This window comes from Gnatocerus cornutus, chromosome 6, assembly GCF_029298725.1.
Source record: "Gnatocerus cornutus isolate USDA-ARS CGAHR chromosome 6, icGnaCorn1.1, whole genome shotgun sequence".
Classification (NCBI taxonomy): domain Eukaryota; kingdom Metazoa; phylum Arthropoda; class Insecta; order Coleoptera; family Tenebrionidae; genus Gnatocerus; species Gnatocerus cornutus.
The window spans coordinates 13,770,686-13,794,895 of NC_142238.1; the positions used below are offsets into that span (position 1 = coordinate 13,770,686).

General features: G+C 34.4%; 1 protein-coding gene across 4 annotated transcripts in view; it reads right to left on the bottom strand.

Annotated features, from left to right (window-relative positions):
- Window positions 1-24,210, bottom strand: part of Cad87A (cadherin 87A) — a 64,558-nt gene that overhangs the window by 25,794 nt on the left and 14,554 nt on the right. The window contains exons 2-4 of one of the 4 annotated variants that reach the window (XM_088039364.1): window positions 23,759-23,838; window positions 14,169-14,223; window positions 1,974-2,038 (exon numbers count right to left, since the gene is read on the bottom strand). In XM_088039364.1, the coding sequence (XP_087895490.1) occupies window positions 1,974-2,034 (61 nt within the window). In that variant the 5' untranslated portion in view covers window positions 2,035-2,038; window positions 14,169-14,223; window positions 23,759-23,838. Of the gene's footprint in view, window positions 1-1,973; window positions 2,039-14,168; window positions 14,224-14,933; window positions 15,081-23,758; window positions 23,839-24,210 lie in introns of those variants that run through there. The other 3 variants (XM_088039365.1, XM_088039367.1, XM_088039368.1) reach the window with 3 other exon arrangements.

Consider the following 24,210-nt stretch of genomic DNA (forward strand, 5'->3'; position numbering starts at 1 on the left):
AGTTCGATTAATTCTAGAAAAAAAAAATTAAAAAAAAGCTTTACTGGAAAATTACGAATTAATTTTTAGGTGAGATATCTTGTGCACTTAAGCATTTCTAAAGCAATTTAAAATATCCTTTTGTTCTTAGTTCTGTGGATACCTCGAAAAGTCCTGATTTATTGTCTTTATTTAGGTTCTAATTTTCTAACAAAAAATGATCAAATTTCAAAAAATTGGAATTTTAATGGAAAATTTTAAATCAATTTTTTTTACAGAAATTTAGCCCATCCATCATTCTTCAAAAATTTTTTTCCTAAATCTGAATATTTTAAAAGTTCCTTATTTCTGTCTTTCCTTTGACAAATTCTAGAAAAAAAAATAAACGCATTTCATATAATTTAAGATTTCGTAAAAAATTGAAAATTCTGAAGCAATTAAAAAAATTCCAATTTTTTTATTTTGTGGATATTTCGAGAATTCCTCATTTTTTGTCTTTATTTAGATTAATTCTAAAGAAAAATAGTCAAATTTCGATAAATTTGAATTTTTTGCTGAGAATTTTAGCGCTTTCGGCATTTAACAAGCAATTTAGAAAATTTTTCTAAATTTCGAGGATACTTTTTACAAAATTTTCCGATGTTGCTAAGATAACAAAGCTATTAAAGCATCCGATGCCGAAACAGTCTGTTAACGCACTCAAAACAAATCTGAAAGTACCACAACAAATTAGGGAAACTCTTATAAAACGAGTTTTTTATGACATTTTTTTGTTAATTTGCGTATAACATAAATTTTTTTCACAAAATATTTCATTTTTGGTTTGGTATCAAAGCCATTAACACATCCGATGTGGAAACAGTCTGTTAACGCACAAAAATGAAAAAATAGAAGTCACCAGACGTGCTTATTGTCTATCGAAACAAAGTCGAAATAAACATGTCGTGTGATAAATGGCCATTCTGCTTCGTGTTATAAACAAGATTTTTTCTAATTCAGCAATTAAGAAAAAGATTAGACCTTTGACAAACTCAACACTAGCATATAGCAATGCAATCTCAATCATTTCATGCATTAAAAAATAAAAAAAACGACATAATAATTCTACAGAAATCTTTGAATCCTGACGTGATGGAGTTCAGAGAATCGGAGGGCAATTCCTCTTCAGAAATGACTTTTCTCTTCTCAAGTACAAAACCTCGTTGACTAGTGTAATGTGAAAATCATGCTAAAGTTCGGGAAAAATTGATCACATTTTAAAAATAAATGCATAAATCGACATCAAATTATTGCAATTTTCATATATCCTATTTATCCTATTTTTGTATCAAGCCTTGTAATCAAGTTTTTGTAAATTCAGCAAAAAATAACGCGGCTACAAATCATCGAACATTTGTTACTTTATTGCAACATTTCGATGACAGCCATTTCTCTTATTTCCCGCTTTAAAATCGTTTTCCATCGTAATAGTTAACGAAGCAGCGGTTATAAATTTTACGTTTATCGGTCTTAGAAAAAAATTACGTTCTGCTGGGAATATAAGATCTCTAATACTCTCTAGAAAATTACGACGATATTGCTCTTGAAATATGTTCGTACGATCAATACATAAGTGGTGCGTTTTTCATTTTATTATCCACTTTCCAATGTCGAACGGATCAATGAGACAAGAAGTTGAGTAGTCTGTGCTTAGATTTAGGGAATAATTTATGACGAGATGAGACAAATTCTGTGTGTTCCAACACTCATTAATACACATGTTACACTTGCAACGAGATTTTCCACTTTCTAAACCAAAGCCCTTTCTAATTATTCAGGAGTTCTGTTGGGCTTTAATCTTTATAAGCTGGTGAAATATTCAGATTATCATTATCTAACGGCTGGAACTATTAGAGGGGTTCCTTGCAGTAAATAAACATCAAAAGAAATGCTAGTCGCTAAATCTACTTATTAATTCAATCTAACTTTACGTCGAGAATAAAATTACGACTTACCTTTTTGTACGACAAGGAAGACTCCTGCGAGCAGCACGAACGTGTCCCTTATCGCCTTCATCTTCCTGCAACAATTAAGAAAAACTTTGTATGCATCCCGTCGCTTCAGCAAAGCCCATGCAAACACACCGACCGGAAAAGCCGCCAGCAAAAGCTCGAATCAAGGCCATAAAAGAGGCGATGTGAGCAATATGTAATGCTAACTTTGAAATATACCCCAATTCGACTCGTTCTTTTCTCCTCTCTCGCTGTAATTTAAGCAAAGAGAGGGTGAACGAGACAAGAGGACGTGAGTTTAATCTAATTCCAGACAGTTAAGGTGGTTGTGTTATTTATAGCGCATAACGTACACATTAGGACGTATATTTTAATATGGTGGTCTCCAGTGAGGTCTTGCTTCTCGCTCTAACTTGCGACTTTAAGTTCGGAGATGTTAAGTTTATGTAGACAGACATTACACGTGTTAAAGGGATTTGTGCGATCTGTAACAGAAACATCCCGTCAGGATTGTTTGGGGAAGATGGTTTCGTGCTTAAACTTGAATTCGGGAACGAACGAAAATTTTGTCTCGCGAGATTTACGATTTACGCACGTAAAGAGTCGCACATAGTTAATATGACTTTCACTCAATTTTTATTAACAAAGGGCGCACTGAATAAACTTATTCGGATCACATTTCCCACATCTGCCAAACTCTGCTACTTTACAATTCTGAAGTATGGACCTGTTTTCAATTTTATATGTATCTTATAATATAGACGTTCTGGTAAGTGGCAAGATGCATATAAAACGAGCATTAGAAAGCAGCTGACGCTCGTCTTATAAAATGTATAGTTTAAGAAGCATTGCTCACTCGCTCTTGTATAGCTTTAAAATGCATTTAGGATATTATGGAAGAAAATTTAGTTGGGTGTATTAAATAAAAATGGGAATGGAGCTACGAGACCTGCAACGCAACTTATCCGAAATAGTTAAGTGTCTGGACCAACCCGGCGCCTCCACCATTTTGTTAAAGAAATTTGAAAATTTGTACTGGATAGAGAAAAGTCACTTCTAGAGGAAAATTGACTCTTGATTCAGAATCCGAAGCCCTTTTTGTTTCATCAGGTCAGGACTGAAGAATACTTGTAAAATAGTTTTTTAGAGTACACCCCGTTAACTTTTGTGTTTTTCAGTGTTGCTCAACAACTTCCAAAATAATGAAACTTTATCATACATCATTGAAAAGATAATTAAATAAGCTTTTTAACGAATTATCGGAAAAGTTAGTTTTCACCAAAATATTTAAGAAAAATTAGTGAAAATTTCGAAAAACGAATGGGTCTTAAAAACGTGATAATATTTTTTGCATACATTTTTTTAAAATAAAATCTAACACGTTTTCGGATGAATTTAGATTATTTTTTCGCCCCAGATAATTAATATTTTCGTATAATTGATGTTATCTTCATCTGTCACTGCCACCAGATTGCCCGGAAAAAAGTTTAAGCAAAGATGCAAACAAATATATTTCCATCCCATTTTGTGGTAACTTTCTAACAGATTAGCGAGTATTTGTGTTTAATTGTGTTTTCCAGAAAATTCGGAACAGTTTCTTTTAAAAATTTTCACATTTTAATTTTATTCTCTATCAAACAAACTAAGAAATCTGCATCGTCGAGATTCTAAAATGCATTTTCTGGGCTGCGCTAGCATCAGTCTTTTTAAATATTAACTTGTAACTAGAAATTAAGGTTTTGTAAGCAATGGCATTGATTTTTTAATAAAACAAAATTTTTCGAAAAAAATATTTCTTGTTATGTAACTTCTAAACAATAAGTCGATATAATAGTTCTTAAGTTATGTGGAAAATTGGGCAAGGAAACCAACAAAAACTATTTTTTTTCGGGACATAATATCAAATTTTCAAAAACATCTTGGGAACTACTAAGCCTAGCGATGAGTTTTGTTAGAGATCGCTGAAAAGCTTATTAAATTGGCTTTCAAAAGTAGAATCGAGCAATTTTATAAATTTTTCAGACATAAAGAAGTGAAGAAAGCATTTTTTTATAAAAAAACATAAAAAACAATTTTCAAAGATACTTCTAAATCCGGACCTGACGTAGCAAAACAAACTTCAAATTTTACTCGCGAAATAACTTTTTACTTGTCCAAAAAAAACTTTTTTTTCAAAATTTGTTGACTAGTGATATTAAAATAGAATGTGAAAATCAAAAAACAAATTTCGTTGCAACAATTTAATAGTTAGTGACATAAAAAGCGAAGTTAAAAGCCGTGCTTTGTTATAATTCCACAATGAAAATGTTCTGTTAAAAATATGCAATAAAATATTGACAATGAAATGAAAACTGCTGAAATGTTTTCCATTAAAAAAAATCCCTGCAAGCGAGTCACAGTTCCGGTGAACAGCTAATTTTAAAATCTCTTTGAATTTTACTCAATCTGGGTCATGCTCCGATTTTTTCCTCCTCAGAATCCAGGATTCCGGTAGATGTCCAATAAAAAACCCAATAAAATTTGGTGTTATAAAAGAACAAATATAAAACAAAGCTGACGAAGCCGTGGCTCAAACCCTTTCCGATAAAATATCCTCGTCGCTAGTTTTAGCATTAATTTTTTCATCTCTCTGTCGCTTAATTTGAAATTCCCTTTGAAACTTACTTTCCTGGAAAATCCACGCAATATCCACAAAAGATTTTTTCTCCACGATTTGGGTACACCATTATTAATAAACCGAAAAGTAATTAGTTTTTTTACAAAGCTGAAAACTTAACTTTCCTCGTAAAATTCGAAAGCTGAAACAAAACTACGACCGCAATAAGCACTTGGAAACTTGTGCCGCTGTTCGATGGCGTCTATTTTAATAAATGTCAAGTAAATATGTACAGTGCCACAATATTGAAATGGAAGAATCTTGTAGCAACAAATCTGCACACTTTACCTCTGAAATCACTCAAAACCACACAAGAATAAGTCCGAAACGAGCACGCAAAAATCCGAAATCAGTAACACCTCGTTTGCGCGGTGCTTTTAGGATAATGAAACTCGAAGAATGATGTTTCGGGTTGTTCCACTCAAGTAGCGATAGTTTTGTATTACCGTTTCAAGCAATTTCATGGAACTAATCCAATTATTTTTGCTTAAGTGGTAATCTGTTGCTACAATATCATTGAAAAAGCGTGCCGGATTAAGAAAGACACGTGTGCAAAACCGATGCTGATTAGTCTTAGGAAAATTAAACTGAAACGAGTTAATAGATCGTGAGCGGGTTTATGAAAATGCAAATCCCTAACACCAATATTTTCTAAAGAAGATTATCCAAACTTCTCTTTCTAATCCCCGCTAAGTCTGCCATCAAATTATTTTTGATTCCGGCTCGGGTGATTCTAAGGGAGCTTCAGAGAAAACGGCCTTCGCTACAGAAAAATTAAACAAAAAAAACTTTCAGTAAACAGCGACTTTTGTTAGAGAAGTAATTCTTGTTTCAAACAGAACAAGATGAAAGAAAGACGCCACTGAAAGAACACAATGAAGCATGCACAAAGAGAATAGTTAAGGCACTTTGCATGAAATGAACTAATCAAAGTTCGTATGCACAGCAGAGGTGGCTCCGTTTTCAATCCCTTTCAAACAGATAACGTTCCGTTATTCGATAGCGTGTCTCTCAAAATGCGAATTCACCTTTCAGAATGCAATGGATGGCGCATCACTGAAACTAATAATTCATTGTTTTAAAACGTAGTTCCGGAAGTTCCGAGCTGAAATTTAATAACTGTCTGCATATCTAAAGAAAAAAAAGGGGCGATTGGGTTTTAACGCGCTTGCAAATTCATGACCTGAAAAACATGTAAACAGTACGTAAATCTGCATGAAATACAAGCAACAAAGCTGAGCTGGCCGACAAAAACAATGTCTTTTATTGGATTAAATGTTAGTAAAACATTAAGTTCACGAGTGAAGGAGTTGTATTCAGTTTCTACTCGTTGCAAATCTAAACACAATTACACTCCACCCTCGCGGAAAAGTGCGATAAGATAGATTACGACGTAAAAATAACATAAAAATTAACAAAACTTTAAAACCGTACTATGAGGATTTCTTCCCTTAGTAGAAGATTAAAAATAACAAACGAACTTATTCAAAAGTTCGAATTCTTAACTTAATTAGAAGATAATCACAACTTTTGCAGCTTCGTTACAGATGGTCCCGCTTTAAGAATAAGAGAGCAACAAAACTTCAAAGGTATTATATTTGAAAGCTCCGAGTTTTATTAAGAATTTCTCCATATCTCCAGAGCTTTACATTCTTTTAACTGTTATTTTCTTCAAAGATTACACGACTCTCACTTTTGGAAAAAGTATTCTCAATTACAAAAAAATCCGCCACTTTTGTTTCCCGTAGATAACAGCGTCTGAAGTCTTATCAACACAACCTAAACCACACTTCAGACAGCGCTCTTTCAATAAATAAAAAAAGCCTGTTATCTCTGCTCTGGAATCTTCCTGTTTTGTCTCGGGATTATAAAAATTGCGCTACAAAAGTAATTCTCAACCACTTAAAACCAACTAAAATTCTTTCTATGATAAATGCGTTTTAAAGCTATACAGAAGTGAACGGAGCATTAAAGAATACGCCCTACGCGAAGAGCGTCAGCTGTTTTCTAATGCTCGTTTTATATGCATCTTGATACTTACCAGAACGTCTATATTATAAGATACATGGAAAATTGAAAATGGGCCATCTTTTAGAATTAGAATGCGATAGGTTCCGACAGTTTCCACAAAGAATTAAACTGCGCTATTTTATTGGTCGGTATGGAAACCCATAACAATGCAGACGGACAAACGTTTTCTACTTCAATAATTGAATTTATGCAGAATGACCTAAAAGGCTTCTCGGGACGTAAAACTGGACGTTAAACCTGCATAAACGACAATGTAACACAATTCCATCCAGTCGGATTAGAAATATTTCTCATTACTATAACACGCTTCAATAATAAACAAAGTTGAAGCAACAATAGTAATGTGAAAAAAGTCTTTAGGAAGTCAGTCACGAAACTGCTTCCCATTATCCGATTTATTATTGAACGATACAAGCCAGGAAACTCAACTCTGGAACTTAAGACTAAGAAATTTCGATTAGTTCGGTTGTAATATTTTCTTGAATTACTAATGCTTTGCTTCTGTTACAAACAAGATAGAGTTGGGAAATTTAAGATTCTTCTAACGAAACAGGAATTGATTTTAAGTTAGCGGAAAGTTCTTACTACATTAAATTTCAATTAGTTATCTGTTTAAGTAAAAATTAATTGAGAAAGATCAGTTACAATAATAAAGAAGTTTTAATAAGTTTCATCCAACTTTTTTTCTAAAGAAAAGCACCGGGCGAGTTTATTAAAATAAGCGGGTGATTTCGGTATCGCGACAAATTACAATTTTTTAGTGAACTAAAAATTATGAAAATAGAATAAAAAGATGTTGGCAATTTTTGTTTGATCTTAAAATAAAAATTTCTAAAATCTGTGTCTTCTGCTCTATAATTTTGCAATTAACTACAGGTTATAAATAATTGAAAAAAGTAACTTCCCAAATTTTGGTAGTTGTAGCACAAAAACTGCCAAAATTTCAAATTTTGGGCAAAAGATGTTGAAAATTTTTGCTTGATCTTAAAAATACAAATTTCTAAAATCTGTGTCTTACGCTCTACAATTTTGCAATTTTGTTGGGGTAATAAATTATTCAAAATGAGTAACTTTCCCAAATTTTGTAGCACAAAAATTACAAATTTTAAGCAAAAAGTGTTAGGCTTTAGCTTAGTCTTAAAAATAAAAATTTTTGCTAAATCTTAAAATAAAAACATCTAAAATCTAAGTTTTCCACTCTACAATTTTGTAATTTTGTAAGTTATTCAAAAAGAGTAAGTTCTCCAAATTTCATAGCCGTAGCGCAGAAATGACCCAAATTACGACTTTTGTTGAAAAATCTCGCAAATTATTGCATTGTCTTAAAAATAAAAATTTCTAAAGTCTGTGTCTTCTGCTCTATAATTTTGCGATGTATTAGAGTTAATAAATGATTCAAAAAAGGTAATTTCCCAATTTGTTGTAGCTGTAGCACAAAAATTACCAAAATTTGCAAAATGCTTAATCTTAAAAATAAAAATTTCTAAAATCTGTATCTTCCGCTCTAGAATTTTGCAATTTGGTCGGATTAATAAATTATTCAAAATGACTAACTTTTCCAAATTTTGTAGCTGTAGCACAAAAATTCCCAAAATTACAAATTTTAGGCAAGAGATGATGAACATTTTTGCTTAATGTTAAATATAAAAATTTAGTAAAGTTAATAAATTATTCAAAATGAGTAAGTTTCCCAAATTTCGTAGCTGTAGCACAAAAATTATCAAAATTACGAATTTAAAAAAAAATTCTAAAATCTGACTCTACCTCAAAATGAGTGACTTTTTCAAATATCGTTGCTGTAGCATAGAAATTACAAAAATTACGAATTTTAGGCAAGAAGTGTTGGCAAATTTTGCGTAGTCTTAAAAATAAAAATTTCTTAAAACTGTGTCTATCGTTCTACAATTTTGTAATTTGGTAGAGTTAACAAATTGTTTAAAAAAACTAACCCCGAAATTTCGTAGCTGTAGCAAAAAAAATTAATAAAATTACGAATTTTAGGCAAAAATTGTTGGTAACTTGGTAACTCTTAAAACTAAAAATTTTTATAATCTGTGTTTTTCGTCCTAAATTTTGCAATTTGGTCGAGTTACTAAATTATTAAAAATGAGTAACTTTCCCAAATTTCGTAGCTGTAATTTTAGTATAAGATGTTAGCAATTTTGCTTAGTCTTTCTTATAAGTACAAAATTAAAAAATTTGAATTTTTATACAATAAAAGCTTTTTAATCCAAACCTTAACCCAAATGATACTTTAAAATAGCAATTTAATCAAATCGGGCTCAAGCTAATTTGTAGAATTTTTGAGATGAGCTTTACAAATGTTATATATTCATGTCCTTAATTCCCGGATCTGCTATTTTGGATAATCCTGAAATTTGGGGTTTAAGTATATAGACCGTGAGTTTTTATTTCTTAATTCTCCAAAACTACAGCCAAGTTACAATTAGTGTTACTTTCATCCCCTGCATTTTCCTGAAAAGCGGTTCAACGCCCCGATTCGTCTTATTGCTACAAGCGTTTCCTCGATATCTGTAACATGACGAGCAACCCGTCTTCATTTTGTAACATTCACCTCAAATAGAATTAATAAACCTAAAGCCTAAGTTAGTTAGTCATATCTAGTTTCAGCCAAAAGCGACGTTTTTTTCTTTATTTTATCAACAAAGTACAAATAAAACGAAATAATTTCCTCTGCAGTAACTCTGACACCGGCATAACTTTCAGCGCCCTCTGACCCAACCTCCTTTGTTTCTTTTCCAGACTAGCATTAATCATTTTTACGTGTTCCTTATCCAGGATCTATCTGATTACAACGCAGGTAGGTAATTTACGCCACCGCGAATTATAAATTGTTTTCCAGTCCTTGTTACTGGAATATAACGATTAATCTGGATCGAGCCAAACAAATTCATGTTTTTACCATTCGATAGACATAGATCGAGGTGTGTTTACGATTTCATCCTGTTTTTTCGGTACAGATTCAATTAGCGAACAAAGGGTACATTTCGTATTCATAAAATGCACCGAAGCTGCAGCTTTAATTATTGCAATTATTTCGAAGACAAAGTCTCGCGCCGATACAATAGACTTTGCATAATAAAGTTTTTCTTTGTGTCGGAATTGCAGACTGTTAGTCTTAGTCGAAGTGGAAAAGTTCCAGTCGCACTGATAATATATCATAATAATGCCGTGATTTATACTATTGTATTTCAGGTTTATAAATGTAGAATGGCGCATTGATTACAAAACGACAGTGGCGGTAACTATGATTGATAAAACTTTACATTTACTGTAATGAATTAAAATTTAACTCGTATGCAAATTTTGGTTACTCGATGAAAATGAAAATGGATTTTGTGCAAATTTTCATGACACGAAAATTGAATTCGCAAATTGAAGCCAAATAAAGCACTCGAATCCCCACGTGAACTCATTTTTGAAAGAGAATTATAATATATCAACCCTCAAATTTCGTTATCAATTCCCGGCTAATTTTATCAGATTTAAAACGACTTCCGTTGCGGTATTAATGATTGTATCATTTTCACAACTTAATTCCATACAATATTCACCACACATACCGATAGAAATATCTATGCGTTTCTCGCCTCTTCAATATCTTTGTAGCACATCTTGCAAATTATTACGAATATACATTTTAGTTTCGCTTTGCCTTATCATTACAATGGCGATGGGATTCTACCGTTTAAACTTCTTGTATTTCCCCACACCAACTTTTGCTAACTTTACGATCAATATGGCGAATAACGTTGTTGCAGGTAATCCTTAAATTTAACCGTAATTTAATTGTAAGAGCGGTGCATGTTGCCAAGAAAGTTAACAAATTTTTATCCCATAAAAGCCGCATTGTCGAGTTAAATTGGGATTTAGATGGCGGGGCGCATCCACCGTTTTTCAAAAACCTTCCAGACACATTCTATGGAAAATTTATTTTAGCCGCATAAACACACTTAAGCTTTCCTGCAAAACTCGTAAAAGCTGCATTAGAAGAGTAAACGCAATAAAGTGCCGCCACACTGTGCTTTTTAGTTTTAATTGTTTCTGGAAAAGCGGTTGACCCGGCGCATCCACCATTTTTTGTAAGTTCGCTGGTCAGTGGCATTCTTGCTCCTAAGTTGGATTTAATTAAGTTGTCGCGCTCTATTCTGGCATTCTAAAGCATTATTATAATTACTGAAAGTTGAAACCGTTTGGAAACTTTTTGTGGTAAAACCGAAATTTTCAAAAATGTTGTGTAATTGGGTTGACATAAAAAATCACCAAAATTAAAGAAATCTCTGAAATTCATATTTATTGATGTCATTAATGTCTCAAACAAAACGTCCTCAGAGTAAAAGCAAAAGACAATTTTATCGTTTGTCGTAAATCCGATTACTCTTGCTTTATGAAAGTTAAACTTAAACATAAACAAGTTTATTTTTAAGTTTCTCGTAAAGTCAAATGAAATAAGTTATGTGAAAACTTTATATAAACTTTTTGCGAATTTTATGAAATATAATTTTCCTTTTGCTTGTGAGAACGTATTTAAATTACCAAGAAATGCACAATTCTTAAAAACTGTCACCTTAAAGCACAATGTTTCAGTAACTTATTTTTCAGAATTATTTTCACTTGTTATTCGTAATTTTAATTTTATCAATTTGGACTTTCAGCTTTTAATGCTTTTTAGGCTGCCAATTAATAATTTTGTTTTCCTATGTTTTTCTGTATATTTATATTTCATATTGAAAAACAAAAGCTTCAAAATCCTCCACATGATATTAATCTATAAAATTTTTAAACAAACAAAATATGAAAACATTCATTATTAAATGGCATTATTAATAACACCTATTAAATATTATTAAATATTCACAAGTGCGACAACTAAACCCTTTTAAATATTAAAATAGAGAAACAGCTTTTGATTAAATTTTAAATATTACTGACATTGGTTTTATAAAAATCTAAAAAAAACAGGAGAAAGCAGATTCCACTTTGAGCCAATTTAGATAAATTTAACTTCTCCACAAAATAAAAATATTTCACAACAGTTAATCGCCTCATTTCTTGTAAAATTTTCCGTTTAAACTTAAGTCCACCCTTCCAGTGTTTTCCTTTTTCCTAAAAGCTAACTTTATAACCTCCCAAAAACCGTAAAAATATTTTAACGCTCTCTAGTACCCTCGCAATTTTTCACCCTTAAATATTCTCGAAAAAATTGCGCTCTCTATAAACTCGCCAATATTTCTTCCGTTATACAGTGTTATAAATCTGCAGCGCCCGTTTCGAAATTGTGTTTTTCTTCGTTTTTGAATGGTCAATATGAGAAAGGAAATAAAGTTAAGCTTTGTTTGTCCCAACAGAGCTTTGGCTCTCGAACAAAACTGAGTTAATTTTAGATAATAACAAATTTAATCGAACCCACGAGATGTCATATGAAGGCTAAAGTTGGACAGTCAAATTAATAATTACACCCACATCAGTTATATCCGTGAAGTGCTAACCGCATGAATACATAACGTCGGGTACGTTGAGAGCTATTTTAGTAAAATGTTTTGTGTGTGGACGGCGAAAACAGAAAACTTTTGTTTGACGTTTAAGTGGGAGAAATAAGACATTGTTTAAAAAAAACAAAGAGGGTGGGTATTTTTTAACATTAAAATCTCATTTGAAGCACGGCAGTTAACGTCCAAGTTAACAAACAGTGAAATTTAATTAAAACGAGGCTTTTTCAAAGGGGCGCAATTAAAGAATTCGAAATGTGGAAATGGGCTGAGACTCGAGAACGTATGTTTCTTTTCGCGTTCCAAGATTGTAAAACATTCTCGCTAGACCGTTAAACGTGGAATTGTGGCATTATTAAAGCTGTCGTTGTATGCACATTATCCCGTAAACTGCCATCAGATAGTCAAGCAGAAGTAATTTCCTCGTTCTCGCGTAAAACTCTTTGTATGTGTTGCAAAATTCTTCCCATTGCATCATTAGCAGTTCGCGAATTGTTCCTCAAGAGTTTAACGAGGCTTCATAATTACAACAGCCGCAATAAAATAGAGACAACTAAAGAAATATGGCGTTATTAATGTAATGAACCGGCGGCACAACTTTGATTCATGATACTCTTTAATCTTCTGCTTGAGACGGCGCGTTGAAATATTATTTTAAATGAAAACGAGAAGAAATAAGAGGCGAAAAGCAATATCTATAGACAGTTATCATAGAAGGGTTCGGGTTTATTTCCTGTACAATCTAGTCCCGGATCTGAGTGTATGGCAGTAAAACTGCTGCCGTTGCCGATGGAATCTCCTCCAAGCGAGCTACCGATCTTTTTAATTAAAAAAGCCAGTGTTGCCGGCTAATTGGGAAAGTGGCCTCCAGCCAGGAGATTAGATACAAACCGTATCAAAAACACTAATTATTTTGTTACTCTTCATCGCCAGAACGAAAATCCTTCAATCTCTGGACGTAGTGATGAATTTAAGACATGATGAGCGTCCTCTCCGTCGCCCATTAATCACTCCTTTCAAAAACAAGTGTTTGACTCGGAGTGAGACACCGCCAAATGACTCAACTTATTTGACATCACAAGAAAAATAGTTCGGAAAGATTGTACCGACACAATACATCGCGAATGTTTTTATCGCACGAACATAACATGCAGTCTCGGTGATAAATCTTCATGAAATGGTCATTTAGTTCGGAGGTTGCATTTTATTTAATATGGTGGATGTAGAAAAAAGATTTGGGTGGAGGCGGCATCAATCAAGCCTGATATGGACCGGGGGCGGGAAAGAAAATTGCCGGAGTGATGCCGAAGAATGACATTTTATGTACAACGTGACCCAAAGGATCTCATCAATCGTTAAAAAAATCCTGACTTTAGAAGAGCACATGTTGCAGCATCAACTCAGGTTAACAAAAAATCAATACGCCGTTTTTATTTGAATTATTACTAAACTTGCTATTTTTATAAAGATAGATGTCTGAAAAAAAAACGGAATCTGCAGCAATGGGGGTCTTTAAAAATGAAAGCCTCCGGCGCTGTTTCTTTTATAAACGCGTTAGCATTTAATTAAACGTCTTTTTCAAACAGAGGCCCTCCGAAAAGTCAGTATTTGTTAAATTAATACAATTATTATAAATATCTAAGTTCATTAACAATTCAATTAATAAAAAATTGCGTGTTGACCCGGCGCATCCACCATCCTTACAAAATCGTTCTTTTTATGTCTTTCCTAGAAAGGTGAGCTCAAAATACCCGTTCTTCCCTAGATCAATTTTAGAAGGGGTGAAATTGTATTTTTTTGTTATAAAACAACAAAAGCACTGCCCTCGCAACACGAAAGCACAAAGCAATATCAGATATCCCATACGCTAAAATAAACCACTAGTGCCATTGAGTTTTGGTTTTAATTTCAACTGTGATTATGTGGTGAAAGAGAATCCCATCAACTACATAAAAAATATAAAAAGGTGATATTACAAACTAGAGTTTCCTAGCACCATACCTGTGAGAATTTCAGCTCGCTTCTTATCCTAAGGGAGAGTTCATTACACCAAGACCTGTAACAACACGATTCGTCAATAACATGGGCGAAAACAATTTAATCTTCGTTCGATAACAAGACGAACAAAGCGATTAAAAATGAGTCTTCTTTCATTACTGTTCATTAAAATCCAAACCTTAGCATCTAAAAAGTAAATTCACATTCGCTGAGCTCGTGAAATTAATTAGTAAATAAACAATTGTTCGTAGTGGTTTCTATACGAATCTCGGTTTCAATAGTCGCCGCGTAATTTTATTACGTCTGCAAAACAAACGTAAAATCGTTAGCATTTTTTATGCAGTAATCTGATTGTGGTGTAGCTGGGACTATAAATTGAATAGATTACAAAAGATTTAGTTAGGTATTTTTCGATAACGAAAAACGAGAATTCTGCGGAAACCGGTCTTAAATTTCCACGTGTAGTTTTAAAAGATCCCTGGAATAAAAGGACCGAAAAAATTTTTACAAACCATTAACCGCATTTCAGGCTCGACGCTGTGCATGCTTCTTATCACACAAAACTAATCAATAACACGAAAACAAAAATGTGAAGACAAAAATGAGATAATAGGAAATGAGGGTCGCCCACCATAAATCACAAAATTGAGAATCTAATTTCCTTAACCGAGCGGGATCGAAATAAAAACAAATTGAGCGAGTTGGAAAAGTGAAATTGGCGGATGCGCCGGGTCAATTTAAAAATTACGATAAAAACCAATAACAAACCTTCACAACACCTGAACGCTGTTTTCAAAGTCTAAGCCGGCTGAAAGTGCGAGCACATTCTAAAAGCCATAATAACTGTTCAACGTGACGTAACAGACACAGAAATTTCAAACGGTAAATTCGGCCGAAACCGACGAAGTTTTGGAACGAACTGATGCCAAACCGGTCGAGCTTTTCCGATACGACCGCAGGCTGCGCCGAGCTTCCACCTCTCATAAACTCGCCGAAACTTCCAGTGTTCTAAGCACAACTTGGACACGTGTGGTTCGAGCACTAAACAATGGGGTTTGTTTACGACAAAATGATCAAAAAATGACAAATCGGAAAGCCGCTTGTTGTATGCTAATGAGATCTGGGATGTTGGCAGTTTTTGTCGGCGGCGAACTTCATTAAAACGGGCAAATTGGGAGAACGACACGATTCCAGGATCCTTGGCAATTTGAGAAGTTTTTGTGTAAAAATCACGCGCACTTTATGGCGCGCATAAATTTCCAAACGGCAAAAACAAATAATGTTTATTTTCTCAGCTCGGTGGAGCGGACAGTCTTTTCTGAACTGTCGGTACACTTCTGACATGAACGTGTTTGATGTTCTTCTACTTGGAGTAGCACATTATTTGTGGAATATATTAATACCGGTTTCGAACTGTTTGATTTTGCCGTGTTCACTGGAATTTACGTTCAAACAATCATTGACAAATGTGCAGACGCAATCTTCCACGTCAAACGAGTATAACACATTAGACACCACTCCTTGAACTCAGACACTGCTAAGGAGACAATTCTAGTTTTTGAATCGCACTGTTTATTTATCCCTCACCACCGTACGAGTTTTTCACACATGGTAAAGCATTTTGCGCCGATAAATTCGTATCTTTTAATGTTAAAACTCTAAACACAATGCCTTTTATCGTGGCATGTAAATTCAATAAATAATGAAACAGTTCACTCGTAATTTGCAATGAAAAGAGCCCCAACTGTGCAAAACCCACATGACCGATAAAAATTTTAATTACGTTACAATACGCCGCCCGAGTTTCACTATTTTTCCGGCGAAAGTTGTAACTCTGCAAATTAGCAAAGTTTCGTAGCTTCTCTAAGAATTTACAGTGCATTGAGTACTTTAAAGTTGGCATTTATTCTATGCTCTATTCAAAAGATCCTTTACAACGAATATCGGGAAGATGGAAGGCACATAATCATACTTTTAATGAATTTTAAATTATGCCTGCATTGTTCTAAGGGTTTCATCACTCTCGTGCAGAAATAAGAACAAAACCTGCTGGAATAATGAGCTTCAAGAGTATGTAACAAATTGCGAACTTACAAAGTTGCATGGAGAAACTCTGATTTTTAGTGAAACAAACAGATCCAATGAAAGTTTATTTCATATTTCACAATCGTTCTTAAGTTGAAGAGCGTAGAATAGTTGAATGAGCGAGAATTGCGTCTCGACCCTAACAAGTTTATTCAAGAGAAGAAAACTTGGCCATCATTAAACCAAACCAATACGAAAAAACTGCCGTCACTTTAACACAGCTTTATTAAAATTTCATTCAAAGACGAAGACTTTTTCATATAAATAAAAATCCTCGAGTCGACAAAAAATCATTCATTTCCGAACTTTCCCGTCTGCTATAAACCTTTTATTTCGGTCGAATTAATTATGTGAGATGGTATGACGTCCACTTCAGATTTCGGACGTAAAATAAAGCAGGTCTTCGAGCCTGAAACTGACGCCGTAATCCCAAAGTTGTAAATGTTTACTGCTAACATTAAACCTTGACCTCACGTGATTTACTAATTCAGAGAGATTTTGTTCGGATGTTGAGCAAACGCAAAGTCAACTTTCAATTTGCAAAAAGTTCTTGTCCGGCGTTATTTAATTTTTGACTGCAGGCTCGCAGTTGTATTAATTATCCCGGCGCATCCGCCAAAAACGTGCGATTTTGGCCGGGGCATGTACAAACTTTGTAACAAAATAAAACGATTATGGCGTCAATCTAATTAAAATTACTGCAAAGTTTAGTTAGAGTAGCGCGTTAATTAGCTTGAATTTTATTCGTCGGTACGTGGCGCATCCACCACTTTTCAATAATTTTATTTTCGTGCGATCGTCAGAATTTCATAAAAGCCTGGTATATCGTTATCATAAAATCCCGCATAACAGCCATTGTACATACAATTTAACAACACGCAAGTTAGCAATACACATAAATAAGTCTGAAAAAACATACAAAATCACAATAGAAAGCGCCAGTTCAACTGCACGCTATTACGGAACAAGAAGAATCTTTTCTGGCAACGCAACTGTAAATATTTAACTTTACAGAAACCTTGAAAGATCGTTCGCGACAGTTTTTAGGAAAAGTCATCAAATTTGAATAAAGCAGGTGTTTGCTTCAGCTGGTTCAAGGACTTTGCAAAGGTTATAAACCAGGGAGTTGATTGAGTAATTTCGGGGTTTCATGAATAAATCTAAAACTATAGTAACGGTGTGAGCAGCATTGAAATTTTCAGAAAAGCCACTCAGGATTAATATGCTTTCTGATTTTTGCGGGTTCTAATTTGGCAATTTTGCGGGAGTCCGTGATAAATCTTTTTCCATTTGTTAGGTCGTTATAATCAAGAATCGGCTGCGAGCCCCCATAATCGCGCCCATAATGTACGCAAATTATTAAAGTTCCTTTAATTGAGTAGGGGAACTAAATGACCCCACACCAGAATGGCGGAATTTGTTTATTACGGTTAACAGTGGTGTAATTGTTGGAGTTTAGACACCGAGGGTCCAACGCTGGGGTTGCTGAGCAATTGTTTGCCAACCAGTTGTTAATTATAATTAATCAATCCCAAATATTTATCGCCGGAAATATCTCGTCTTAGCGGATAATTAAAGTTGCTCAAGTACCGATTGTTGTTGCCGAAAATTTATCGGAAAATTTTTCAGCAAACAGAATCTGATTAATCGATAAGTCGCTCCTGCCTTATATGCTTCAAACTTAAATTGGAGTTTAATTAAAATTGTTTTATTAATTACTGAAGAACTTCGATACAGGCAGAATTTAAATTGACTTTTGATTCGCTAATTACACATTTTAATTCGATTTTTCGTAAGCTGAGAGCGCCGGAGCCGAAACAAAAAATTCATTGAAATTTTCAGCACGAACGATTACGAATTTTATGCACTGCTGCTCTCGTCGGACGTTGCTTCACAAATTTATCATAAATCATTATTATAGAAAGTGCATTCTGTATAATCTATTATTTATTTTGTACAATTTATTCAGCTGTCGCGTTTTTTCGAAACTAAAATAAATTATTAAACCGAATTTTAAAAGCGGTATACTGTGAAAATAACCTGATTTTTAATTAAGCCTCCATCCAATTTTTAGACCCTTCGATCGCAAATTGCAGCTTGCATAATATCACGACTAATTCCAAACTGTCTGAAAGTCACCCAAATTAGTTCATGGATGTTAATTCTGGACATCTGTTGGTGTTTTTTGGGGATGAACCCTCGTCGGACCAAAAATCCCAGACGTCGCGCCGGGCTAATAATTTATTCATAAGCCACTTAAGTCTATTCTGTTAGAAAGTTAATTATCAAGCTAGATAACTCACTTAGCCTAATGGATTTTTAAACGCTTTTCGCTGGAATTTTAATAATTTAAAGATTGGAGCTTTCGGGTTTAGGCAATCAAACAGAGTGCCACTAATAGAAACATCATGACATGTTTCTATTTCTGCAAAAATTCAAAAGGCAATTAAATTAACTCCACCCTTCTCAATGCATCCAGAAATTAAAAAGGAGAGATCCACGATAGACTGCACGCTTTCAGTCAATTTTTCGAGTAAAAGTATTTCATATTTGTCCCGCTTGAAAGGATTTAATATCACTACAAGACGCCCCTCGCTATTTTTCAGTGAGGGTGCGTCACATATGAACAGAGACGGAGTTCTTTTATTGTAGTGTTTACAAACAGGGGTTGAAACATGACTACATGTGCTTTGATAAGAGAGCGTTTTGTGCCGTCTAAAATTACGAATTTTCAGGTACAATTGCCCGGTTTGTATTGTGTCGCATAATCGTACAAGACTGTCATTTTGAAATTGCGAAACTGGGGCAGTTTTCCCCCGATCGCGCTGCGTCAAGTGCGAAATAATAATGATCTTAATTCTTATTATAATTTCATGAAGATAATCTTCAATCTACATTAACATTCCAGGTTCCGAAGCTACTTTAATTTGAATTCATAACACTTTCATGCACTCTGTTCTGTCGAATGTCATATTTAATTCATCTTACCTCTCAGGCGCTTTATCGGAAGTTGCCTACCTGAATGCCCAAGGCATTAAAAACAATTAAGAAATTCAACTAATAACCGGAATTAAATTCGCAGCGTTTTCCGAATTCAATCAAACTGCACTCCGTGGAAGAGGTATTGTTAAACTCCCTCCAAATGGTGAGAAATAATAAGTGTAATTTACATATTAAAAATTCTGAACAAGCGGGACATTACACGGGTCGTTACATAGAAAAGAAAGCACGCAAAATCACAATCTGGTGCATTTTAATAATAAAAGCTTCAGACGTGGAGTAGTCTAATGACGAACTTTCCACTTTGTTTGAATTAAATCTTTTGACACGAGAAAAATGTCATTTTTTTCTCGGTTTCAATGCGAGAAATGTGAAATGTGCTTTATGGTTTAATTTGAATTCCGGTCCGACATTTTGCAAGTAAATAACAGCAAACCTTTCGTGCTATAAATCAATCGAATTGCTGGCAAATTGAAAACCTAAATCAAATTTGCAATTTCACTTGAGAATTTGTCAGAAGTTTGACACGACGTTGGACGTTTTGTCAATTAATAGTTTTTTACGAAACTTTGGAATTCTTTCAGCGTCCAATGAAAAATTCATGGCATCTGTTATCGTTTTATAGTTCCCATCATAGAACCTCAACGGTGCATCAGTTCCGACAAAAGTTACGACTCTTTCTGGCTCCGTTCTATTTTAGATAAATGGAAGTGAGCCATAAAAGATAAAAATTTTCACCGACCGGAAGGACGCATCATATCCACAATGCCACTTCACCTCGCGCAAACCCCAAAACTCCGGTCAAAGTCCGGTTTTTGCTCTTTTCGGGTGATTTATGACTTTTTACCAAATGAAATTTCTTTCAAGTACATTTGTATTGTAATGTCGCTTGATTGATGAAGCGACTGCGGATTCAATTTCCGGTTAACCGGCAATTATTGAAACTGTATTACGACTATATCGTGTGATATATGACGGATGTCGCTTTTTTTGAAAGTTATATGGGAATTATGAACTGCATTCTATTAATACGGTTTTAATCTAATGACAATCCATCAAACGATTTTGATCGATACGACGACATGATGGAGCTCCTCCCATAAAACACGACTCCATTTAGCTCATGTCACGTTCAGGTAATTAAATTTGAGTGTTCGTAATTAATACGTTGTAGATCGGGATTAAGGATAATTATGAACATGAGCAAGGAGAAGACGTCAAACAAATTCGCTAGATTTTACAAGCAACAACACCCAAATTTATCAAACGATTTCAATAATTCATGGAGAATATTAAAAAACTGATAAATGGGCGCATTAAACTGGACGCCACTATCAGATTTGAGAGATTTACATGTTTGATGGAACAGAATTTCGGGCTTTTAATTGCATGGTTTTGCGTCGTCCATTTCTTAAACTGCCTAACATTTACAATTCCCCATTTCCATCTGCAGAAGAATATGTCTTCCCCTCGACGATTTCTCATATTCCGATGATAAACTCCCGTTTGTCAGACATAATCCACTCTCATACATTTAAAAAATCCAAGACTTGTATATAGCAGCGACTTTCGTCGGATTTATGAAAGAGCCCATAAAAACGCACAATAATTACAGCGAAAAATATAAATTGTTGTATAAGAGCGTCAGCTCGACTGCATAATTACTTTCTGCGGCAATTAAGACTTAACATTTGGAGCTACTTTTCCGACGAACGAAAATGTAAGCACGATGTAAAAAAGATAAGTGTAAGTAACATTAAGAAGGAAATACGAGTCAGATAGGAATTTTAATTGGAGGGGAAAACGACAACGCGAGAAGAGAACCCTTTATGCCAACAACGTAATTATCACAGATCAAGCTGTTTAGCGCAAATTGTGGTAGTTGAATTTAAGACATTCGTTCGTTTAAATGCGAGATTCTACATTATATCAGCACTTTTACACCGCTCGTCAAATTATTTGCATGGAAAGTGGCGAAAGAGCTCTCTTAAACTGTATAAAGAACATAATTAGCTAAATGCGGGCCTGGAAACTCAACAAACCGATTAGAATTCCTGAAATTCGCCACGTTTTTACAATTCGCGTCGGGCTACGTAAGAATTAAAATTTTTATTGCTTTCTAAACAAACACTTGAAGTTTTATGAAATTCATAAGCGAACGTCTCACTCCACGACACAATTTATTTTGAAACGTCAGGTCATTCTGAGGACATCAAACGAAACATGAAAGAACTTGAAAAAAGCGGCATTGTTTCAGGCTATAGCTGTACATCCTCACTTTGTAATGAAACTGACAACATCGCAGAAAAACGAGATACCCACACACAACTTAAAATGATATCTTTTAGCATTTTTTGCCTCCTTCTGTCGTTGGGGTTATGTGATAAAGCCAGGAGAAAATAAAAGCGCACAAGCGCTGACATTCACAATAAAATTGATTGCAAAATTCGTTTTTAATATTGAAAATAAATACAAATTACAGCGAATTGTTGAATTTATTGTCATCGAAGTTTTATCAAGGTAAATTGAGTTTCAATAAAAACTCGTTCTACCAGAGAATATTGGTACAAATTAATCTGTCACATTGAATCGAAACGTGTTCTCATCAAAAAAGAATTAAACAGTAACTTTATTTATCTAGTTAGTTTAAAATTCGAATTTCGGGCGCATCCCCCATTTCCTTGCGTTCCTTCAAATGTTCTAATATAAATTTGACGTTTGTTCCCTCCGCCTTCGACTTTGCGTAGCGTTTAATAAAAGTGCAAATGGCGCGTTTTCGTGCAAACTCGAATGTGAAAACCGCCACGTTTAACAAATTTGTTTTCGCCCTTTTTCGTGGAAGTGATATCAAACAGGCAACGCAATAAATGTAAATAATCGAGCAGAGATTTTCTCGCGTTTCCTAAGGCCACTCTTAACTCGTGCTAACCTTTCCAATGAAATACTGGAAGATTTATTGCACCGGTTTACATATGGTGCTTTTGTAACAGACATGGATGGATATTTCAGTGAAGCGTTCGATATGGCTTATTTATACATTAAATGGAGCCGCTGGTTATAGGTGTTTCGAGGAGAATTATCGGGACGCTAAGCTTTGATTAAATTAGTTCACCCTTGTCGGAGCTCCGAGGGTTAAGACTTGGAGTCTCAGCTGCAAAATCCGATTTATTCAATATCGAGCTGTGTAAAGGACTAAGTGAATATTTTTAGAGTGGTTGGGTGGGACCATAGCTAGATCTTGTCGTAGACAGGTTGTCATCTGATCCCGTTTCTCAGGAAATCGAAAATTCTTTAAGTAAACATCACAGAAATCAGACTTCGGTCGAGGATAATTATCTACTTTGGCAAAAACTCACGAGCGTATACGCCGCCACATTTCCATTAAAAATTGCGAGCGAACAAAAAATTTCAGTATCGAAGCAAAAACTGATGGAAAATTAGCAAAACTTCCTTTAATTTACCATAACTTGGCCATTTTTCGTGTAATCAACTAGAAAATTTCTGGAGATACTAATTTTTCCTTCTTAATGAAACCAACTAAATTTTAAAATTGTAGCTGCAACGAGACGGATTTCATAATTTTTTTGTTTTGTAAATCACTCTAAAATTAGCAAATCTTCTGCAAAACTTCCTTTGATTGACCATAACTCGGTCATTTTTCCTGTAATCGACTTGAAAATTTCTGGAGATGCTAATTTTTGCTTCTGTATCAAACAAACAAAATTTTAAAATTGTAGCTGCAACGAGACGGATTGCACAATTATTTTTATCGGTAGATTACTCTAAAATTAGAAAATCTTTTACAAAACTCTCTTTTGATTGTACTAAATTGACGATTTTTTAAGTAATCGTGTTAAAAATTCAAGTTAAAATTAAAGGTTTAAACAATTTTTTTTTATCTTTAAATCAATCTAGAAAGACGGCAAGCAAAAAATCTCAGGATCGAAGCAAAAACTGATGGAAAATTACATTCTGTATTGTAGAACCACAAGCGACAAAAACCCCTTCAATCACTTAATTGGAAAGTGACAAAAACTGAGAACGTAACGTTAAACGTCGGAAATTATGATCTCGGTAGAAATTAGTCGGCAGTTTGTACACTTGTTGGGTCGCAGGGTGCGTAGACTGTTAGGGGTTGATAAGACACCAACCCTTTAAGCAAAGTCGTAATGACAATTACCAACAAGCGAGCGTAACTGCTGTCACTTTTAACTGCTCAGCTGTTCCAGTCGAAAACTTTGTCGTTTTACGACGTGAGTATTGAAGCGAACGTCCGTTCAAAAAAAATCGAAAATTTTGACGATTGTATATAGGCAATCCACTATACACCCTCATCTCTATAAAATGGGATTCTTCTCCGTCCGGACTGGAACTTTTCCAATATTTGCTCCGCGGCCAAGGTGTGCCGGATAAAGTTTTAACGCAAAAATGCCGAAGCTATTTGAATATAAATCGACTATTCTGGTCACGCCGGAACATAGCGTATGTCATATAAATGTGCAACATACCTTTTATTGTTTTACAAGTCCCTCTAGACAACCACAATCGATGGCATTATCCAAGGACCACGTGCACATAACGACCAATCCTAAAACCAAAAACAACGATAAAAAATCATCCGCTGCGTATACTGATAATGGTTATTTTCTGTTCAATAACAGAAACAGGTTGTTACGGAAATTAATGACGGGGTAGTGTTGCAGAGCTAATATGCATATTATGCACGAATCATTAATAGCGGTCGGAGTGTGGAACGAAATGGAAATGTGCAGTAAATACAGATAAACGACAAACAATACAGAGTGCCTGTTGTAATTAGAAACAAAAATTTACCGTTCAAAAAGCAGATCAACTAAAAAAGTAACTCTGAGCAAACGCGTTCTTCTAACAATTTGCTCAAACTGGAGGTACAATATTTTAAATTAAATTAGTCCTCTGCAGTTAGCTATATATCTACGCG